At 46.3% G+C, this 17,295-nt stretch overlaps 1 protein-coding gene across 1 annotated transcript in view; it reads right to left on the reverse strand.

The window, feature by feature from the left end:
* Nucleotides 1-17,295, reverse strand: part of DSCAM (DS cell adhesion molecule) — a 738,451-nt gene that overhangs the window by 86,739 nt on the left and 634,417 nt on the right. The window contains exon 20 of the mRNA XM_068545703.1: nt 8,646-8,801. Coding sequence (XP_068401804.1) covers nt 8,646-8,801 — 156 coding nt within the window. The remainder of the gene's footprint in view (nt 1-8,645; nt 8,802-17,295) is intronic.

Raw genomic sequence — 17,295 nt, forward strand, 5'->3', positions numbered from 1 at the left:
TTGGCTTTGAACGGGCTTGGGGGGTACATCTTGCCTCCTGAGTTAGGAATGAGGGCGAATTACCTCAGTCATCAGAGATCACCCTTCTGTGCCCAAAACACTTTGTAATGACACCTCTATTTGGCTCAGAAGCAGTTTTTATGAGTATGAATTTTTGTGTCAAAGATTCACAGTTCATGCAGACAACAAACTCCCCTCTGTAAATCATCTAAGAATGCAGAAAAGGGTGTTGACAACATGAAGCTTCATTTGAGAAGCGAGATTGAACATAAGTGCCCTTCCCTCCACCCTTTTGTTTTCCAGGTTGAAGAGGGAGAATGAGGTAAGGTGAGTAGAACACGGGATAAAGAGGAAAGAGTGTTAAATCTGCTGTGACAGAAACCACGAGGTTATTGCTTTGCTCCTCATTGTTTTAACTTTTCACGTAGAGAGAGGTTCCCCCCTTGATGGAGACCTTGAAATTCAAACCAATAAGGTCTCCTGTGAGCCCCTGGAGGAAGCTTTGAGTTTCTTCCTTCTCCAAAAACAACCTAACTTCAAAGTAAATATTTTTGGAATTGAATGCATATCTCATAATTGTCACCTTCTAGGTGACAATTCTAGGTCAAACTGATGCTCAAATTTTGACCTTGACTCTTCTAAGTCAAAACCACAAAACCAACAACTCTGGCAAGAGTTAACGGGGGTTGGACACAGTCATCATTTGAAAACAGAAAATCTTGGGATCAGTTTTTGACAAGTTCCACCAAGAGCAGAAGGTCTAGAGAAAGGAACACATAGGAGTGATGAAGCTTGGATCAATAGGTCCCTGGGAACAAGGTACCTTTGTCCTGAATATGCTTAGTTTTCTACAGGTGAGGGCAATCACCGAGACATCTACAACCTGGTTCAGAGCCACAAGGGCTCCTCCCGAATGCCAAGGGTACAGCGTACATGTGCTTAATATTCCCACGCTAATGGATGCCCCCGGATTGGCCAGAACCCTCCATTTCTTGCGTAAAGCAAACCACGCAGCTGGCGTCCACCAGGCACTCCCTCTGGCCAGCGTCCTTCTAGGACCCCAAGTACTTTGGCAACAACCCCTTGGCTGGCTGCTCATCAGGAGTGTCAGGCTTGTTTCCACCCTGTTTGTGACAATTGTACTTGTCAAGGTAATGCAGTTTAATTTATGGAGACTGATGAAATATGAGTGCACAAAGAAAGCTGTTTTTATGACAATGGATGGGACTTTGGAAAAGCTTTCTGAAGGTAAGTTTAAAAAAAAAAAGAAGCTTCGATTAGGTTTGGGCAAGACTAGTGAGAAGAACAGGACACATGGCAAAAAAAATCAAGGCAAACAGATAAAAAGAAATTAAAAAGCAGGTTATTGGCCAATGACAATACATGTTTACTCCACGATCAAGAAATTAAAGTGGAAATTACAGATGATCCATGATGAATACAGTTTAAAGAATGAAAAATGACATAGAACTCTAATCTCTTCACCCAAAACTAAAGAAATGAGTCTGGATCATTTGATTAGACAATGATTATATAATAAATGTATATGTATATGTTTTAAGTTAAACTACAATGTTTGAGTTCTGTCGCTTGGTCACTGTAAAATGTAGTGATTCCTTCTTTAGTAGATTATTTCCATTAACTTGCCTGGATCACGTCCGATCAAAGGGTTTTTCACTGCACTTCCTTACCTAAACCCCCATGTGGTTCCTCATACACTGATTTATGATCTATCTTGTACAATCTTCCCTTGTAGGGTTATTAGAATTTTGCACAAGAAAATAATAAATATACAGAAACTGAGGCACAAGACATTGGAGAAAGATTTTCAGGATTTCTGAGCCAATACTTTACGAATGAGAATTTAAAATTTTAGCTCTGGTTTGGATTACACCACAATGGTTAAAGGTGTGGGCTTTGCAGCCTCCACGGCTGGCCTTTGTCCAACTTTACCACTTGGTTCTGTGTCCTGGGCAAGTTCATAAGTTCTCTAATAAGTCTTAGGTCCCTCATCTAGGAAGCCAGAACAATAATTATACCAAGTTATTATTTTACTGTTAAGATTATGAGAGAGAATTCATGTGAAGAATTAATACGAGTCCTGTATATAATACGCACTGAATAAACTCTAGCTATCATTTGTAATAACCATCACCATTTCTTTATCGTACATACTGCTAAAGGATTCTGGCCTTTACTTTGTAACTCAGTGTTGAATTATAAACACCAAATGTTGGGAGTGGCAGGAGACAGAGATGGCTTAGGAGGGTGCGTCTGGGACATAGTTTGTTAAGACGCACTCCTAGTCATCAGGTTACATTTTGGTAATCTGCTTTTTTCTTATGAAGATATAGGCAAGCTTAGGTAGCCTTCATGAATTTCTGGCCATCGTTGAGTGAACTTATGGCTCCAGATATGATGGGTTGAAGTTAAGAATGCAGTGGCTGAGGACCATCTCTTCTGCGTTCTTCCACGTGCTCAGACCTCCCCTGTGCACGCAGGTGCTCTCAGAGCTCTGGTATCCGATGGCCCCGGCATCTCCACTCTGACTCACGCACCTTACACCTATCCTGTTCAAAGCAGGGCTCACCACCTTCTCTCCCAAGCCTCCCACCTCCCGTCCCCTATTGCAGGAAACAGCACGGCCATCTCCTTGGTCGCAAGAGCCAGAACCTAGAATTCTCCTCCCTTCTCGTTGTCTCTCGGTGGATGTGTAAGGTTGGTGTGTGCTTTAGACCTCCACGTGGACGTGTCAGGTCAGTGGCTGGATTCTCTTCCTGGCTCTGCACAGCACTGGACCCCTTTTTAGGTCCCTGGATGTGGTGTGCGTCTCCCACATCAGGTCATTGACACATGATGACGGAGAGCCTTGGGTTCCTCCTGCCTGGAAGTGTTCCCCGCCCTCCACCTTGTCCTTGGCGACTCGAACTCATCTCAGCTTCTGCTGGTGCGCGCTTTCTCGAGAAAACCTTCTCTGTCACTAGCCTAGGTGAGGTCAGGATGGGTTGTCTCTGAAGACGTTTCTTCATGGCACTTGTCATAACCCACTCAGGAGTGATCAGTAAATATCTGTCTCCCCCACCAGCCTGCGAGCCCCACCTTTCCTGTTCTCTGCCGTGTCTCCAGTGCCCGGGCCAGTATCTGGGGCATACTAGGTCCTCCAAGCAGATTTTCTAAATGAGCTCAGTGTGGCAGGCAGGATTCTAAGACGGTGCCCAAGATTCTCGCCCTCTGATATCCACACCTGTATAATTACTTCCCCTTGAATGTGGGTGGTACCTGTCACTATGATGGATGGGTCACTCTCAAAATCAGGTTACATTTTGTGCAAAGGTGAAGGGATTTTGCAGATATGATTAAGGACCCAATCAGCTGACTTTAAGTTACTCGAAAGGAGAGTAACTTGGGTGGGCCCGACCTAATCAGATGAGCCTCTTAAAAGAGGGTCTAGATGTCAGAGAGGGATTTGGAGCAGTAGAGACGGGCTCCTGTTGGTGATGAAGAGGTCAACTGTCCTGCTATGACCACACGACCATGTGACCCTGCTGGGGCCATGTGACAGGGATTGGGGAGTGGCCTCTGGGGGCTGAGGAGATGGTCTCAGCCCTAAGGGAACTGGATCCTGCTGACCACCAGTGAGCTCGGGTGAGGATCCGACCTCAGATGAGAGCCCAGGCCCAGCCAACACTGTGATTTCAGCCTGTGAGACCCTGAGCGGGGGACCTGGCTAACCTGTCCCTGGACTCCTGACCCCAGGAAATGGTCAGATAATGAATTTGTATTGTTTTAAGGTGCTAAGTTTGTGATGATTTGCTACACAGCATAGAGAATGGGTCCACACAGTCAAGCCACCTAAAAGCGTATCTTAATGTGAAACATCAGCCTTATTGTTCTGTAAAAATATTGCCTCAATCTGAAGTAAGACAAAAGTCTAAGAAGTACCTCACAGACACTTTGGTCAGCTTCGTTTTTGTCATCATCATTTTCCTGGTCTTAGAGATCAGCCACAGGCAGGGGTACGTGTGTGTGCGGTTTGTGGCTTATGTGGTGTGTGCAGTGTATGTGTTTTGTGATTTGTGTGATGTGTGTGTGACGTGTGTGCAGAGCATGTCTGCATGTGTAGCGTGCATGGTGTGTGCGTGGTATGTGTGAGTGTGTGTATAGTGTGTGCGTGTGCACGTGTGGCTTGTGGTGTATATGTGATGTCTGCGCTGTGTGCGGTGTGGTGCACACATCAGTGTGTGTGTGTGTGTGTGTGACCCGCCGGGACAGCCGGGTCCCCCTGAGCCCCGGGCTCCGCAGCGGCTTTTCTGAGCCGAGAGCAGACGATGTGATGCTGCAGGGACACCTCCACAATAGCAGTTGTCGTCACGGCCAAGCAATGCATGAGGCCCCTTTTCTCTTCTGGTTTCCATCAGGCTCCAGTATGTCTGGCCTTTGCACCCATTAGAGCAGTGGTTTCCAAACACTCTTTAAAGTGGACAAATCCTTTTAAGTGTCATGTGGGAGACCCATGCATAACACAGTGGAAGTGGAGTGGCTCTTCCTGAAGCAGAGCTGGGAGGGAGCCCCTCAGGGGCCCACCCCATGACCACTGGGCACCTCTGAGGCCCCCCTAGGAGCCCTTGGACTTCCTAGGAACCTGTGTGAGAATCACTGCAGCGGAGGAAGCTTTGGCATCCACGTGGTGGAAGGCCTCCCAGGACATCCTGGTCTGTCGTGTTGCTGGTGTATCCGCTACTGCACAGAGCACATCACAACCCTGCCAAATGCTGCAGGACTCTGGAATCCTAAGCAGTATTGATACCGATTAATTGACAGGCCTTCCCATGGCACACAAAGCCTTCAGTGTCCCCTGAAGGGCAGCACTGCTGGGGGTTAGGCAAATACACACACGCGCACACACACACACACACACACACACAGAGTCCATCACCTTTAAGGTGAACCAGGGTGCGGTTACACTATCATCTGAGAACACACCATCCATGCCTTCAAGAGGATGTATGGCTCAAGATACGGGTGGCCAGAGGAATCAAATATCCTGATGTCTGTTTATTTTTCTCTCGCTCTTAGCTCCACTTTCAGATGTCCTGCTAAACAGATCGTTAACCGTGGCAGAGAGGGACCAAAGATCACATACTACAGCTCCTGCTGGCCTTCTTCCCACAGAGCTATGTGCATTTGTGATGTATTCAGTAAATATTTGCACTTAAACACAACCGTCGCTATTTATATATATGCAATGTTTTCTTTTGTAGAAAAGGATCAGGGCTGAAACTACCTTCTGCCAGCAGAATGAAAATAACAATTGGAAAAATAATAGATTGCGTTTGTGTGTGTTCTCTTTCCCCATGGCTTGGTTCAGATTATATTCTCAGCAAATAAAATGGTATCAGGATTTCACAAACGTTTTAGAATTCAGAATTAGTTGTCTTGTGTTCAAAAACAGAAAGCTTGATTGGCAAATAATCTTTTGTGGTCTTGCAGCAATAAAAAATGTGCAAGTTCTCAATGACTGAGCAGTCCTGGGGAAAGAAGCTGAGACGTCCGTTTTTCTTACAGACCCTGAGAATATCTCCGTGGACCCACAACTATACTGATGGAACGGAGACTATGGACCCGATAATATGTCCAAGGATCTATATCAGAGATCTATATCAAGATCTCCATATTCTTGGAGAATACGTCCAAGAATCTTTATAGAAACTGAGAAACTACTTCTGGAACAGAAGACTTGTTTTCTAAACAAATATTTCAGTTGTGAATTATCCCCTGTAAAAGTAAACGTTTTGTCTGTGTTATTTTTCAATTTCATTTATTTAATCTATTTTTATTTATTTATTATTGATTCTGTTTTTATCTCTTTCACTAGCAAGTGATAAATTTTTCCTTTTTAAGATGATCAGTGACCTAACAACATAATTTAAAATTCCAGGCCCCGTGACACTGAGGGGTGAGGACGTTAGTTTAAGAACTGTTTTGGGCAGAGAAGTCCTAATTGAATGTTTGCTGTGAATGTGTTAATATTTCTTTACTTGCAAGAACATCAATAAACAATGAAACTTCAACCTGTGCCTAGAACAGTGCTTTTCTGAGGAAAAACAATATATGTTGACAATTATTATTTTATATTTTTACATCATTTAATTGAAGTCGGCAGTGTTATCCAAACTTCGAATCATAAGACTTCATAGAAGCATCAACAGGATTTATACTCTGACTTTGATTACGCATTCCTTTCAAGCAGACACAAAATTGTAATCAGTTCTGTAAACTGCTCAAATGTCTATTTATATTAGACATTGAGTCTATTAGGATGGCTGGCACAATTCTTCACCATTTCTAGATTAGTGAATTTTTCATGTGAATCTGGGAAATAAGCTCATTATTATACTAGTTTTTCTCTCTTTCTACCTAATCTCTGCTCTGCTTCTTTTTGAAAATGCTGATGATTTATCCCAAGTAAATACTGACACTCAGCTCTGCATCAGTCTTCGTCCACGTTAGCACAAGTGGAACTCTTGATCTCCTCCCTGGGGCAACTGGTATGCCCAAGGCAGGGCCTTCCACAATTAATCACATCTCCCCTTACTATTAGCACTAGGTATGAAAGCAGAGAATAATTGATTGACAAATTACACTTTGGGTCTCAGGGTCAAGTTTTGAGACAGAGCTCTATGATTTCTAAAACTGGAGGAGTAATTAAAAATTGATCCCAAATTACCAGTCAGTATGGAGCTGTAAAGAGCTTTCCGCTTTTATTGGATTTCTGTACGTTTTTCTGAAAAATGGAGGTGTCAAAATTCATGTTGCTGATCAATTCGCTCTTTAAATAATAATTCCAGTGACATCTGTGTTATTGCTTAGCAATGCAAAAGAAGGTTCCACCCTCATTCTGAAGGAGTGGAGATCAAATAATCAAATGTCTAGTGTCAGGAACCATCCCACGATATGTCAAGCTAGGTGATGTTTGCACACACCACTTCACTTTTTATGTCTTAATTCTGTGCAGTCTGATTGTCATTTTGTACATGAAAAAAGTCCAGTTCAGAGGAAGTGAGGTAAGGTGTCAAAGTCCCACGGCAGCAGGTGGCAGAGCCAGCATCTAGACACAGCTCTCTGTCTATTACATTTAAAAAATTAAATATGGCTGTCTTCACCCAGGACATAGCTTTGTAGATATCTCTATGAATGTGTGACTTCCTAATGGCATTGCATTTTGACCTCAGATTTCCCTAAAGAATGCAATTTCTTTGGGCGGCATTGGCTGACACCTGCGCATAACTGGGAATAATCACTTGTGTGTTCTAGAAAAACTGAGGGTAATGAGGTTAAATTTGTGTGCGGGAACTAGAATGCAAGAAGGGCTAGAGAGACAACAAAGATAATATGTGAGGGTAGACGGACAGGACTGCTTGGGGAGCAGGGCTGGCTTTGATGAGGGGAGAGCAGAGAGTGATGCTGTGAATGTCAGGGGAGTGTCCTTAGGAGACAGAAAAGCTGGGCAGGAAGGGTCTGCCCAAGCCTCTGAGAGTGTGTCCCTAGCTTTGCTCCTACAGGACATAGTGGGTGAAGCAACAGCATGTTGACTGTCTATGTAGTAAGGGACATCAAACCTGCCAATACATGGGCAGTCACGGGCGATGGAAAACAGCTCTCCCACCCACACCCTGCCCAGCTTCCTGGGGAACAGAGGCCCTGTAAGAAGACAAAAAAACAAAACAAAACTGCAGAGTCAAAGCAGCACAGAATTTAGGTGTAGTGGTTCCCATCTCAACTCTGGCTCGGGTATAATTCCGAGCTCTGATTTGGAGGATTCCACAAGGGAATCAATTTGGTATCAATTGCTCTTTCTTTTATTAAGGTAGAAACTGCTTTTCTCACAATTGCCATAATATGTATTAGAAGTTAAATTATTCTTCAAAAAGTCTGCAGTGAGGTCCCCCAGGCTTCCCCTTAAAATAATGTAAAAAACTATTTTGCCATACAGTTTTGGTAGGATTGGGAAATAGTCACACAACCAAGTCCAAACTGTGATCTGAAAAATGTGCTACGATTTAAAATTTTACTAAATCATCATAAATTTTTGTAAGAAATTTAAAAAAATTAACATGAAGCTCTCACACTGAGGGCCTATTCTAATGTCATTCTAAAGCTGGCACAGCATACGACGACGTAGACCATTATAGACCATTACATAATTTTTAAGTGGAGAGATGGAAATGATCAGAGCTTACACTAATAGCTAAAGAGTCACTGAAATTATTCTCATGGGATACAAAACAGGGGTGGCCCTGGGATACAGCCCTAGGATAAAAGGCACCTTTGTTTAAAATAATATGTGCCTCCCCCCCCCCAAAAAAAAAATAAAAATTATAGGGGAAGAGAGAAACAATGGATAAATCAAACAAAGGTGACACAGGAGGTGCTGGTCTGAATCGTGCTGGAATATTTTGGGAGGGCAGCAAAAAGTTTGCATGAAGCAAAGTCAAGAATAGGTGGGTGAATTAATTCTCTGACCCAGCCTTTCCAGCAATAGCTCCTGCCCGGGAATGCTGCCAGCTGGTGGGAGCCTCCTGTGTGTCCCCTGGAGGTTCAGACGGGACCTGAGCTCTCCCCCAACAAGCCGCCCCCTTTCTCACCATCCTCTTTGGTCCGAGTGAAGATCTGCTCGCTTCGCACGCCGTCCCCAGCCCGGGTGAAGGCCAGCACCTGGATGCTGTAGTTGGTGTATTTCTCCAGCCCGTCCAGCTCCAGGGAGGGCTGCGTGGTGGTGACGTTTTTAATCTCGCCCAGCTCTGGAGGACACAAGAAAACACGAACCTGTTACCGCGGCTGTGGGCACCGTCCTTGCTGCCCAGCACTGGGCCACGAGCCTCCATCGGTCACGCCCTGAAATCACTCAGGGTACTAGGCACAGTCTTCCCGTGACACCAACGCTCTGCGACATTTGGAAAAGGTCATTTGCACCAAACGGCCACAGAGCACAGGGCGGAAAATCGGTCTGGAAAAGAGCAATTCACTCCAAGTGTTATAAACCCAACGCTGGCCCCATGGCTGCCCTCCTGAACTGTCCCCAAGCAGGTTTCCCACACCCCAGGCCCCAGGGAGCCAGGACCACTCTGCTCACTCTGCAGAGACCCTTCTAACTGCTCATCCAGAAGCTTCTACAAGTCGAGTTTCATTTTTCCATTTAAACAAGCAAACTCCTTTAAGGTGCACGTGTTTTTCAGCACCTAACTTAAGTATATGAGCCACAGCAGCGCAGCAAACCCCTCCTGCCACCTGGAGTGAACCCTTCGGCTGATGTGTCGGGAACGAGGCTAAAACTGCTTCACGTTCTGGAGCGGGATCAGCTAATGAGGGGAAAAGATGGACCTTTATGCTGGCCCATCTGAGGTATGTGATACACGGCAGTTTGAGAAAACTCACGGTGATGTGTTAAATACCGCCACGGGGGCTTCCCTGGTGGCGCAGTGGTTGAGAGTCTGCCTGCCAATGCAGGGGACGCGGGTTCGAGCCCTGGTCTGGGAAGATCCCACGTGCCGCGGAGCGACTGGGCCCGTGTGAGCCACAGTTACTGAGCATGCGCGTCTGGAGCCTGTGCGCCGCAACGAGAGAGGCCGCGACAGTGAGAGGCCCGCGCACCGCGATGAAGAGTGGCCCCCGCTCGCCGCGACTAGAGGAAGCCCTCGCACAGAAACGAGGACCCAACACAGCCATAAATAAATAAATAGATAGATAGATAGATAGATAGATAGATAGATAGATAAATAAATAAATAAATAGATAAATAAAATTCAGTTCTCTGGGAAAAAAAAATATCATTAAAAAAAGAAAAAAATCCATTGTTTAAAAAAACAAACAAACAAACAGACAAAAATACTGCCACGGGTGCTCTGGATTTTGAAAGGAGCCACTGGCGGAGGAGCTGGAGGAGGAGGGAGGGGCCTGAGGAACTGCTCACGTTTAGGGCAAGTGGCCGTGTGTGGGATGTTTGCTGCAGGCTGGCCCCCGGGCCCGCTGTGCCCGGTCACTCAGAACTGGGGTGGGAGACGGGGTCCAGGAGGGAGTCCTCCGTGGTGTCTGGCCACCTCTGCACACAATGCACACAGTGAGGCTGCCCGAAAGGGTCTCTCGCGCTCTCTGGCTTCAGTAAAGGCAGCTGACACGCCGTGTGTGCTTCCTTAGGTTCTGGGTTCCCAGGTTAACTCATTTACCCAGCATGACCATGCCCTTGTTTCCACAACCCATTCATTTTACAGGAGAGGAAACTGAGGCAGGCAGAGGCTCAGTAGCTTCCCCAGGTCCCGGAGCTGAGCACGGGGGCCGAGAGCATGGGCCGTGGCACCACAGGGCGTGGCCGCACGGCCACGGTCCACACTCTCAGCCACTCCCTGTGGTCGCTCGGTGGACCTGCACGTCGCCCAGATGAGATGCGCTTCTGCCAGCCTGGTTTCCTCTTCCTGCTCTCTGTTTTTCTTTCCTCTTGTCCTTCTAGCACATTGCACGGAAGTTCAGAGATGAGTGGCCAACTGTTTTGTGATTATGGTGACTATGAATGTCTATTTTTACTCTTGTCACCAAAAGGATCAGGGTTGAACTGGACATAGCAGGATAGTTGAATTTAAAAGCAGGGGGTAGCCAAGGCTTGTCACTCACATGCCAGGGACCCCTGCGTGTGATGAGGGCTGTGAGGGGACGGGAAAAATGGGCACAGACACAGCCTCGGACCCCAACAGGAGCCCGACGCCTGTTCCCACCTTGGGCAGCTTGTGGATGAGTTCTGGGGTGGGGGAGAGAGCAGAGCAAAGGGCACAGCCCCCCAAAGATGCCTGTGGCCTAGTGTCTTCTCGGGGCAGACTTTTAGGGGCCACAATCTAGAAACCAGAGCAGATGGCTTATGAAAATGAAAAAAAATGTTTTTTCCTGTGTGGTCACTGTGCATTTGGAAAGCTGACAATCGTTACCCTCAGATGGGTTAGAAATTCTTTCCTGTGAAGGAAAAGTCTGCCCTGGGTGACCATCAGACCTCTTTCCATTATATTATTCATTTATAACTTTCATTTTCCTGAACATAGATAATATAGGTCAATTGGAGTAGGTTAAAAAATTCAAACGCTAATGGAAAAAGTTTAAGTATAGATCTCATCAAGATCTTTTCAGATTTAGGAACTTCTACATTATGCCAAAGATTACACACACACACACACAGAGTCAGGGAAAATGCAACTCAGGGGAGGGGCTTCCACGGGGCTGTGTGCAGGGCTAGTTATGAGAACTTGATTATATCATGTGATCTCTTGGGGCCTCTTGGGGTTTTATGCTTTTGTTTTTGTCTTTAAGAAGGACCCAGGGTCTCTACGTCATGGGGGAAGTATGAGCTCCAATTACAGTGCAGGGGAAAGGTGTGCCGATGGGACAGGGCTGTTCCCCAGTGAGACACAGTGATGGAGAAGAGGACAGTTGAGAGGGAGAAGGGCAAAGTGGGACACCCTGATCTTTTTAAAGAAAGCAACACGTGACACAAAAGAATTACACCCGCTCATGAATTACCATACTAATTAGAATTGGTATTTGGATATTGACTCATATGTGGGTTCATATTATTTGGAAGAACTAATTTATCACGAACCATGAATATGAATGCAGTCCAAACCCCTGTTCAAAATTACCCCCCCCACCAAGGATTTTTAAAAACTACCTGTGCCCCAGAATCGATCACAAAAGTACCTCATTCTCTCTGCTGGGAGGATATGTCCCTGACTCATCAATGTAGAGGAAGTAAAAAGGAAAATTATGAAAAAAGCCAAATTCAAAACAGCGTGCTTCATTTGTCATTCTTTCAAGCTCCTTTTCTTTTTTTATGGCTTAAACACGGATTTCTATCATCTACTTTTCACGGCCCCAGTGGAGTCATTTAAAAAAAAAAAAAAAAAAAATATATATATATATATATATATATATGTATATATATATATATATGTATATATATATATACATATATATATATACATATATATATATATATATGGGACAATACAGTAGAAATTAGCACAACATTGTAAATCAACTATACTTCAATAAAATAAATTTTTTAAAATATATGGGAAGTAAAGAATAGTGTTCAGTTGAAATCATGAGTAAAATAATATGAAATTAATATAGAAAATAAATTCAGAAATCATACTATTTATAGTACAAAAAGTTTTCTTAAGAAAAACTTTATATTTTAAAACAAAATAGTTTTATGTATTTATTTACACCCTTCTTCATTCTTAACGGGTCTAAGGAATAAATCAAAATAGGGGTGGAAATCACTTTTCCCAAGCACCTCCTCAACCTGCCGGCATCGTAGCAAAAGTCTTGGTTGGCACTTAAATGTTGCTTTGATTCAGAATCTGCCATTTTTGCCTTGAAGAAAGACAGAGGGTTGAAAAGCAGCTCCAATTCCGATGGAAATAGTGGATTTTCAAAGTGTGCCATTTTCCTAGCAGTCTTAGACTAACTGTTTCTGTCAGGTCTTAAAAATTCTTTGACTTTCAGATTATAAAATACTCAGAAATTTCACCGACCTATTGCACATTTAACCTGTCCTATCGAATATATTAACCAGTTTTATCTGGTCATATTAACAATAACAAAATGTTTTTTAATGCATATTTTAAAAAGTATTCGGGGCAATTGCTAATCACAGCAGTAGTAAGGATCTCTTTCTCCCTTGGCCTGCACGAGTGTGTGTGTGTGTGTGTGTGTGTGTGTGTGTGTGTGGTGTATCCTCAAGCTTAGCAGGTATAGTTCTTTACATGATCACTATGTGTTGTGTGTCTGTGGGAACCTCAGGGCCGCAATCTAAGAGTTTGTGCACAAGAATCCAGTAATTCCATGAAATTCCCTGCTAATGCATAAATGTCACTTCCCAGAGGTAACAGGTCAGGAATGACTGTTCACAGCAGGTTTCTGAGGGTTTCTTTCTCATCTTTTGGAGAATAAGTGTAGAACTTCTACATTAGGCATTAAGCACACCCCCTTGATCTTCATACAGTGAGTAAAAGTATCTTCAGAAACTGTATGCATTTCCAAGCATTCTTTATTTAAAGACTTTTATGCTTTTAAAGATTCAAGTTTTTAAAGCTTTAAAGTGTAAAGTTGACTGAACGATATTAACCATATCACTCATCGTAGAACTAAGGTGCTTATAGGCATTATTAGCACATATGAGTAAAACGTGAAAATGTGATGAACAGTCACCACCGGATTATGGAAATGTTTCCAACAAGAACAAAAAAGGAACGATTTTAGTGCAACACTGCCTTTAGGTATGTTAGGGTGTTTAATTTCATCTTATTCGAGATGAGGATTAGACACCAGAACATGTATATGCAATGATCTATTGCTGTATTGTGTCAGTAAAGTAGATAATGTGAAATTTTTCGTTGCTCCGTATCTTACTTCTACGGGAATTTTACAGCTCTGTTTGCAGGGAGGAGGTGAAGTGAATCACCTGTTTAACTCCGTCCCTCCGTGGGGCTGGCTGTGCCTTACTGGGCTGGAGGTTCTGTATGCATCATATCTCCCCACTCTCACTAGGCTAGAGCATCCATCGGGGCAGATGCTGCATCCTCAGCGTCAGGCAGGAGCTTAGCACAGAGTAGCTGCTCAGGTAACACGTCTGCTTTGGCCCACAAGGTGAATCAGAATGTCTCCCACTGCTGGCACTATGCAAAGTGCTACCTCGACATCAAGGGAATCAGATCTGGTCCTCAGCTCTGAGACACAAGTCTGGCTGCAGATGTAAACAGCTAAGCCTGGAACTCTGCTATTTACTTAGCAAATTAAGCTGCCTTTGCTAATGTGTCTTCCTTCCTTTATTCGGGCACCAATAGTGGAACCCCTGCAGCCTCTGAGGCCCAGTGTGTTCCGATTACCTGGGTGGGGAAAGCGACCGGGTTGGCAGAGCAGACCCAGGTGGTCCTGAGCAGAGGTGGGAAATGCCCTGGGGGCCTCTGTGTTTGCCCAGACTCAGAGGACCCACAGTCAGAAGAGCTGCTGGAAGCCCCAGACCAGAGGGGAGGCACCCCCGGGGGCTGGACATGGGGAGCGGGGGAGGGTGCAGGTGTGGGCCACCCAAGTCCTGGGCTACAAGCAGAGAGCAGAGGCTTTCCTGTTAGGGGCTGTAGCTCAGGCTGGGTCTGTCGTGCTCCTGGCACGGGGCTCAGCCTGGCTCGATGACGTCAGGCCTCTGACAGCACAGACACAGACATGTTCTGCTCAAGACACTTGGAGCCCCAATCTCGCCACCCTGAGCTGACCCTCTCTCGTGCCAAGTCTTGCCTCCAAACTGGAGAATTTTGTCCGACAACTTGAAAGAAAAAAAAAAAAAAATCACAAAGAAAAAAGAAGGAAGAGAGGGAATACGAGGAGGAAAAAAGAAAAAGGAGGGGACAAAAATGGAGGGTTTGGGATGAAAGCGCTCCTCATGGGAGCAATAATACTCCTCCCAAGGTGTTCTGGTTCTGGCATTCTTCCCAAACCCCTTCTAGTTCAACTACAGGAGCTTAAGAATTTTCCCTGCAGAGTCCTATCGGGGAATAGGAAGAGATCAGCCTTTCAGGATACACATCACGTAGAACTTTCTAGATACAGATCAAGGTTTTGGTGCTGCCTGCAGAGGCTTGACATAGATACTCATAATTAGGAAAACACATCTATTCCTAGATTCCCCAAGTGCCGCCCCCTCCTATCCTTCAAATTGCTTTTTGAAGGTATATGATTTAAACAGCTGTGTACACCTGTTAAAATGTCAGATATGAGATAACAGAAAGACGTGGGGAAAGGAGGAAAGTACCCATCGATAAAGAACTGCCCACCGGGGGGGAGGAGAGAAGATGGCGGAAGAGTAAGACGCGGAGATCACCTTCCTTCCCACAGATACAGTAGAAATACATCTACACGTGGAACTGCTCCTACAGAACACCCACTGAACGCTGGCAGAAAACGTCCGACCTCCAAAAAGGCAAGAAACTCCCCCCGTACTTGGGTAGGGCAAAAGAAAAAAGAAATAACAGAGACAAAAGAATAGGGACGGCACCTGCACCAGTGGGAGGGAGCTGTGAAGGAGGAAAGATTTCCACGCACTAGGAAGCCCCTTCGTGGGCAGAGACTGCGGGTGGCAGAGGGGGGAAGCTTCGGAGCCACGGAGGAGAGCGCAGCCACAGGGGTGCGGAGGGCAAAGCGGAGAGGCTCCCGCAAGGAGGAGCGGTGCCGACCAGCACTCTCCAGCCCGAGAGGCTTGTCTGCTCCCCCGCCGGGGCAGGCGGGGCTGGGAGCTGAGGCTCGGGCTTCGGTCGGATCGCAGGGAGAGGACTGGGGTTGGCGGCGTGAACACAGCCTGAAGGGGTTAGTGCACCACAGCTAGCCGGGAGGGAGCCCGGGAAAAAGTCTGCAGCTGCCGAAGAGGCAAGAGACTTTTTCTTCCCTCTTTGTTTCCTGGTGCGCGAGGAGAGGGGATTCAGAGCGCCGCCTAAACGAACTTCAGAGACGGGCGCGAGCCGCAGCTAACAGCGCGGATCCCACAGCAACAGGGGCGCAGAGGGAAAAACGGAGAGACTCCCGCACAGAGGCTCGGCGCCGAGCAGCGCTCACCAGCCCGAGAGGCTTGTCTGCTCCCCCGCCGGGGCAGGCGGGGCTGGGAGCTGAGGCTCGGGCTTTGGTAGGATCGCAGGGAGAGGACTGGGGCTGGCGGCGTGAACACAGCCTGAAGGGGTTAGCGCACCACAGCTGGCTGGGAGGGAGACCGGGAAAAGGTCTGCAGCTGCCAAAGAGGCAAGAGACTTTTTCTTGCCTCTTTGTTTCGCTGCGCGCAAGGAGAGGGGATTCAGAGCGCCGCCTAAACGAACTCCAGAGAAGGGCGCGAGCCGCGGCGATCAGCGCGGACCCCAGAGACGGGCGTGAGACGCTGGGGCTGCTGCTGCCGCCTCCAAAAAGCCTGTGTGTGAGCACAGGTCACTCTCCACACCGCCCCTCCCGGGAGCCGGTGCAGCCCGCCACTGCCAGGGTCCCGTGATCCCCGGACAAATTCCCCAGGAGAACGCACTGCGCGCCTCAGGCTGCTGCAACGTCACGCTGGCCTCTGCTGCCGCAGGCTCGCCCCGCCTCCTCCGTACCCCTCCCTCCCCGCGGCCTGAGTGAGCCAGCGCCCCCGAAGCAGCTGCTCCTTTAACCCCGTTCTGTCTGGGCGGGGAATAGACGCCCTCAGGCGACCTACAAGCAGAGGCGGGTCCAAATCCAAAGCTGAACCCCAGGAGCTGTGTGAACAGGGAAGAGAAGGGGAAATCTCTCCCAGCAGCCTCAGAAGCAGCGGATTAAAACTCCACAAACAACTTGATGTGCCTGCATCTGTTGAATACCTGAATAGACAACGAATCATCCCAAATTCAGGAGGTGGACTTTGGGAGCAGGATATATTAATTTTTCCCCTGTTCCTTTTTTTTTTTGTGAGTGTATATGTATATGCTTCAGGGTGAGATTTTGTCTGTATAGCTTTGCTTTACAATAGCTTTATTTTACTTCACTATATTATAGCCTCTTTCTTTCTTTCTTTCTTTCTATTTTTTCTCCCTTTTACTCTGAGCCGTGTGGACGAAAGGCTCTTGGTGCTTCAGCCAGGCATCAGGGCCGTGCCTCTGAGGTGGGAGAGCCAACTTCAGGACACTGGTCCACAAGAGACCTCCCAGCTCCACGTAATACCAAACGGTAAAAATCTCTCAGAGATCTCCATCTCAACATCAAGACCCAGCATCACTCAATGACCAGCAAGCTACAGTGCTGAACACCCTATGCCAAACAACTAGCAAGACAGGAACACAGCCCCATCCATTAGCAGAGAGGCTGCCTAAAATCATAATAAGGCCACAGACACCCCAAAATACACCACCAGACGTGGATGTGCCCACCAGAAAGACAAGATCCAGCCTCATCCACCAGAGCTCAGGCACTAGTTCCCTACACCAGGAAGCCTACACAACCCACTGAACCGACCTTAGCCACTGGGGACAGATACCAAAAACAACGGGAACTACAAACCTGCAGTCTGTGAAAAGGAGACCCCAAACACAGTAAGATAAGCAAAATGAGACGACAGAAAAACACACAGCAGATGAAGGAGCAGGGTCAAAACACACCAGACTTAACAAATGAAGAGGAAATAGGTAGTCTACCTGAAAAAGAATTCAGAATAATGATAGTAAGGATGATCCAAAATCTTGGAAATAGAATAGACAAAATGCAAGA

This window comes from Eschrichtius robustus, chromosome 6, assembly GCF_028021215.1.
Source record: "Eschrichtius robustus isolate mEscRob2 chromosome 6, mEscRob2.pri, whole genome shotgun sequence".
NCBI lineage: Eukaryota > Metazoa > Chordata > Mammalia > Artiodactyla > Eschrichtiidae > Eschrichtius > Eschrichtius robustus.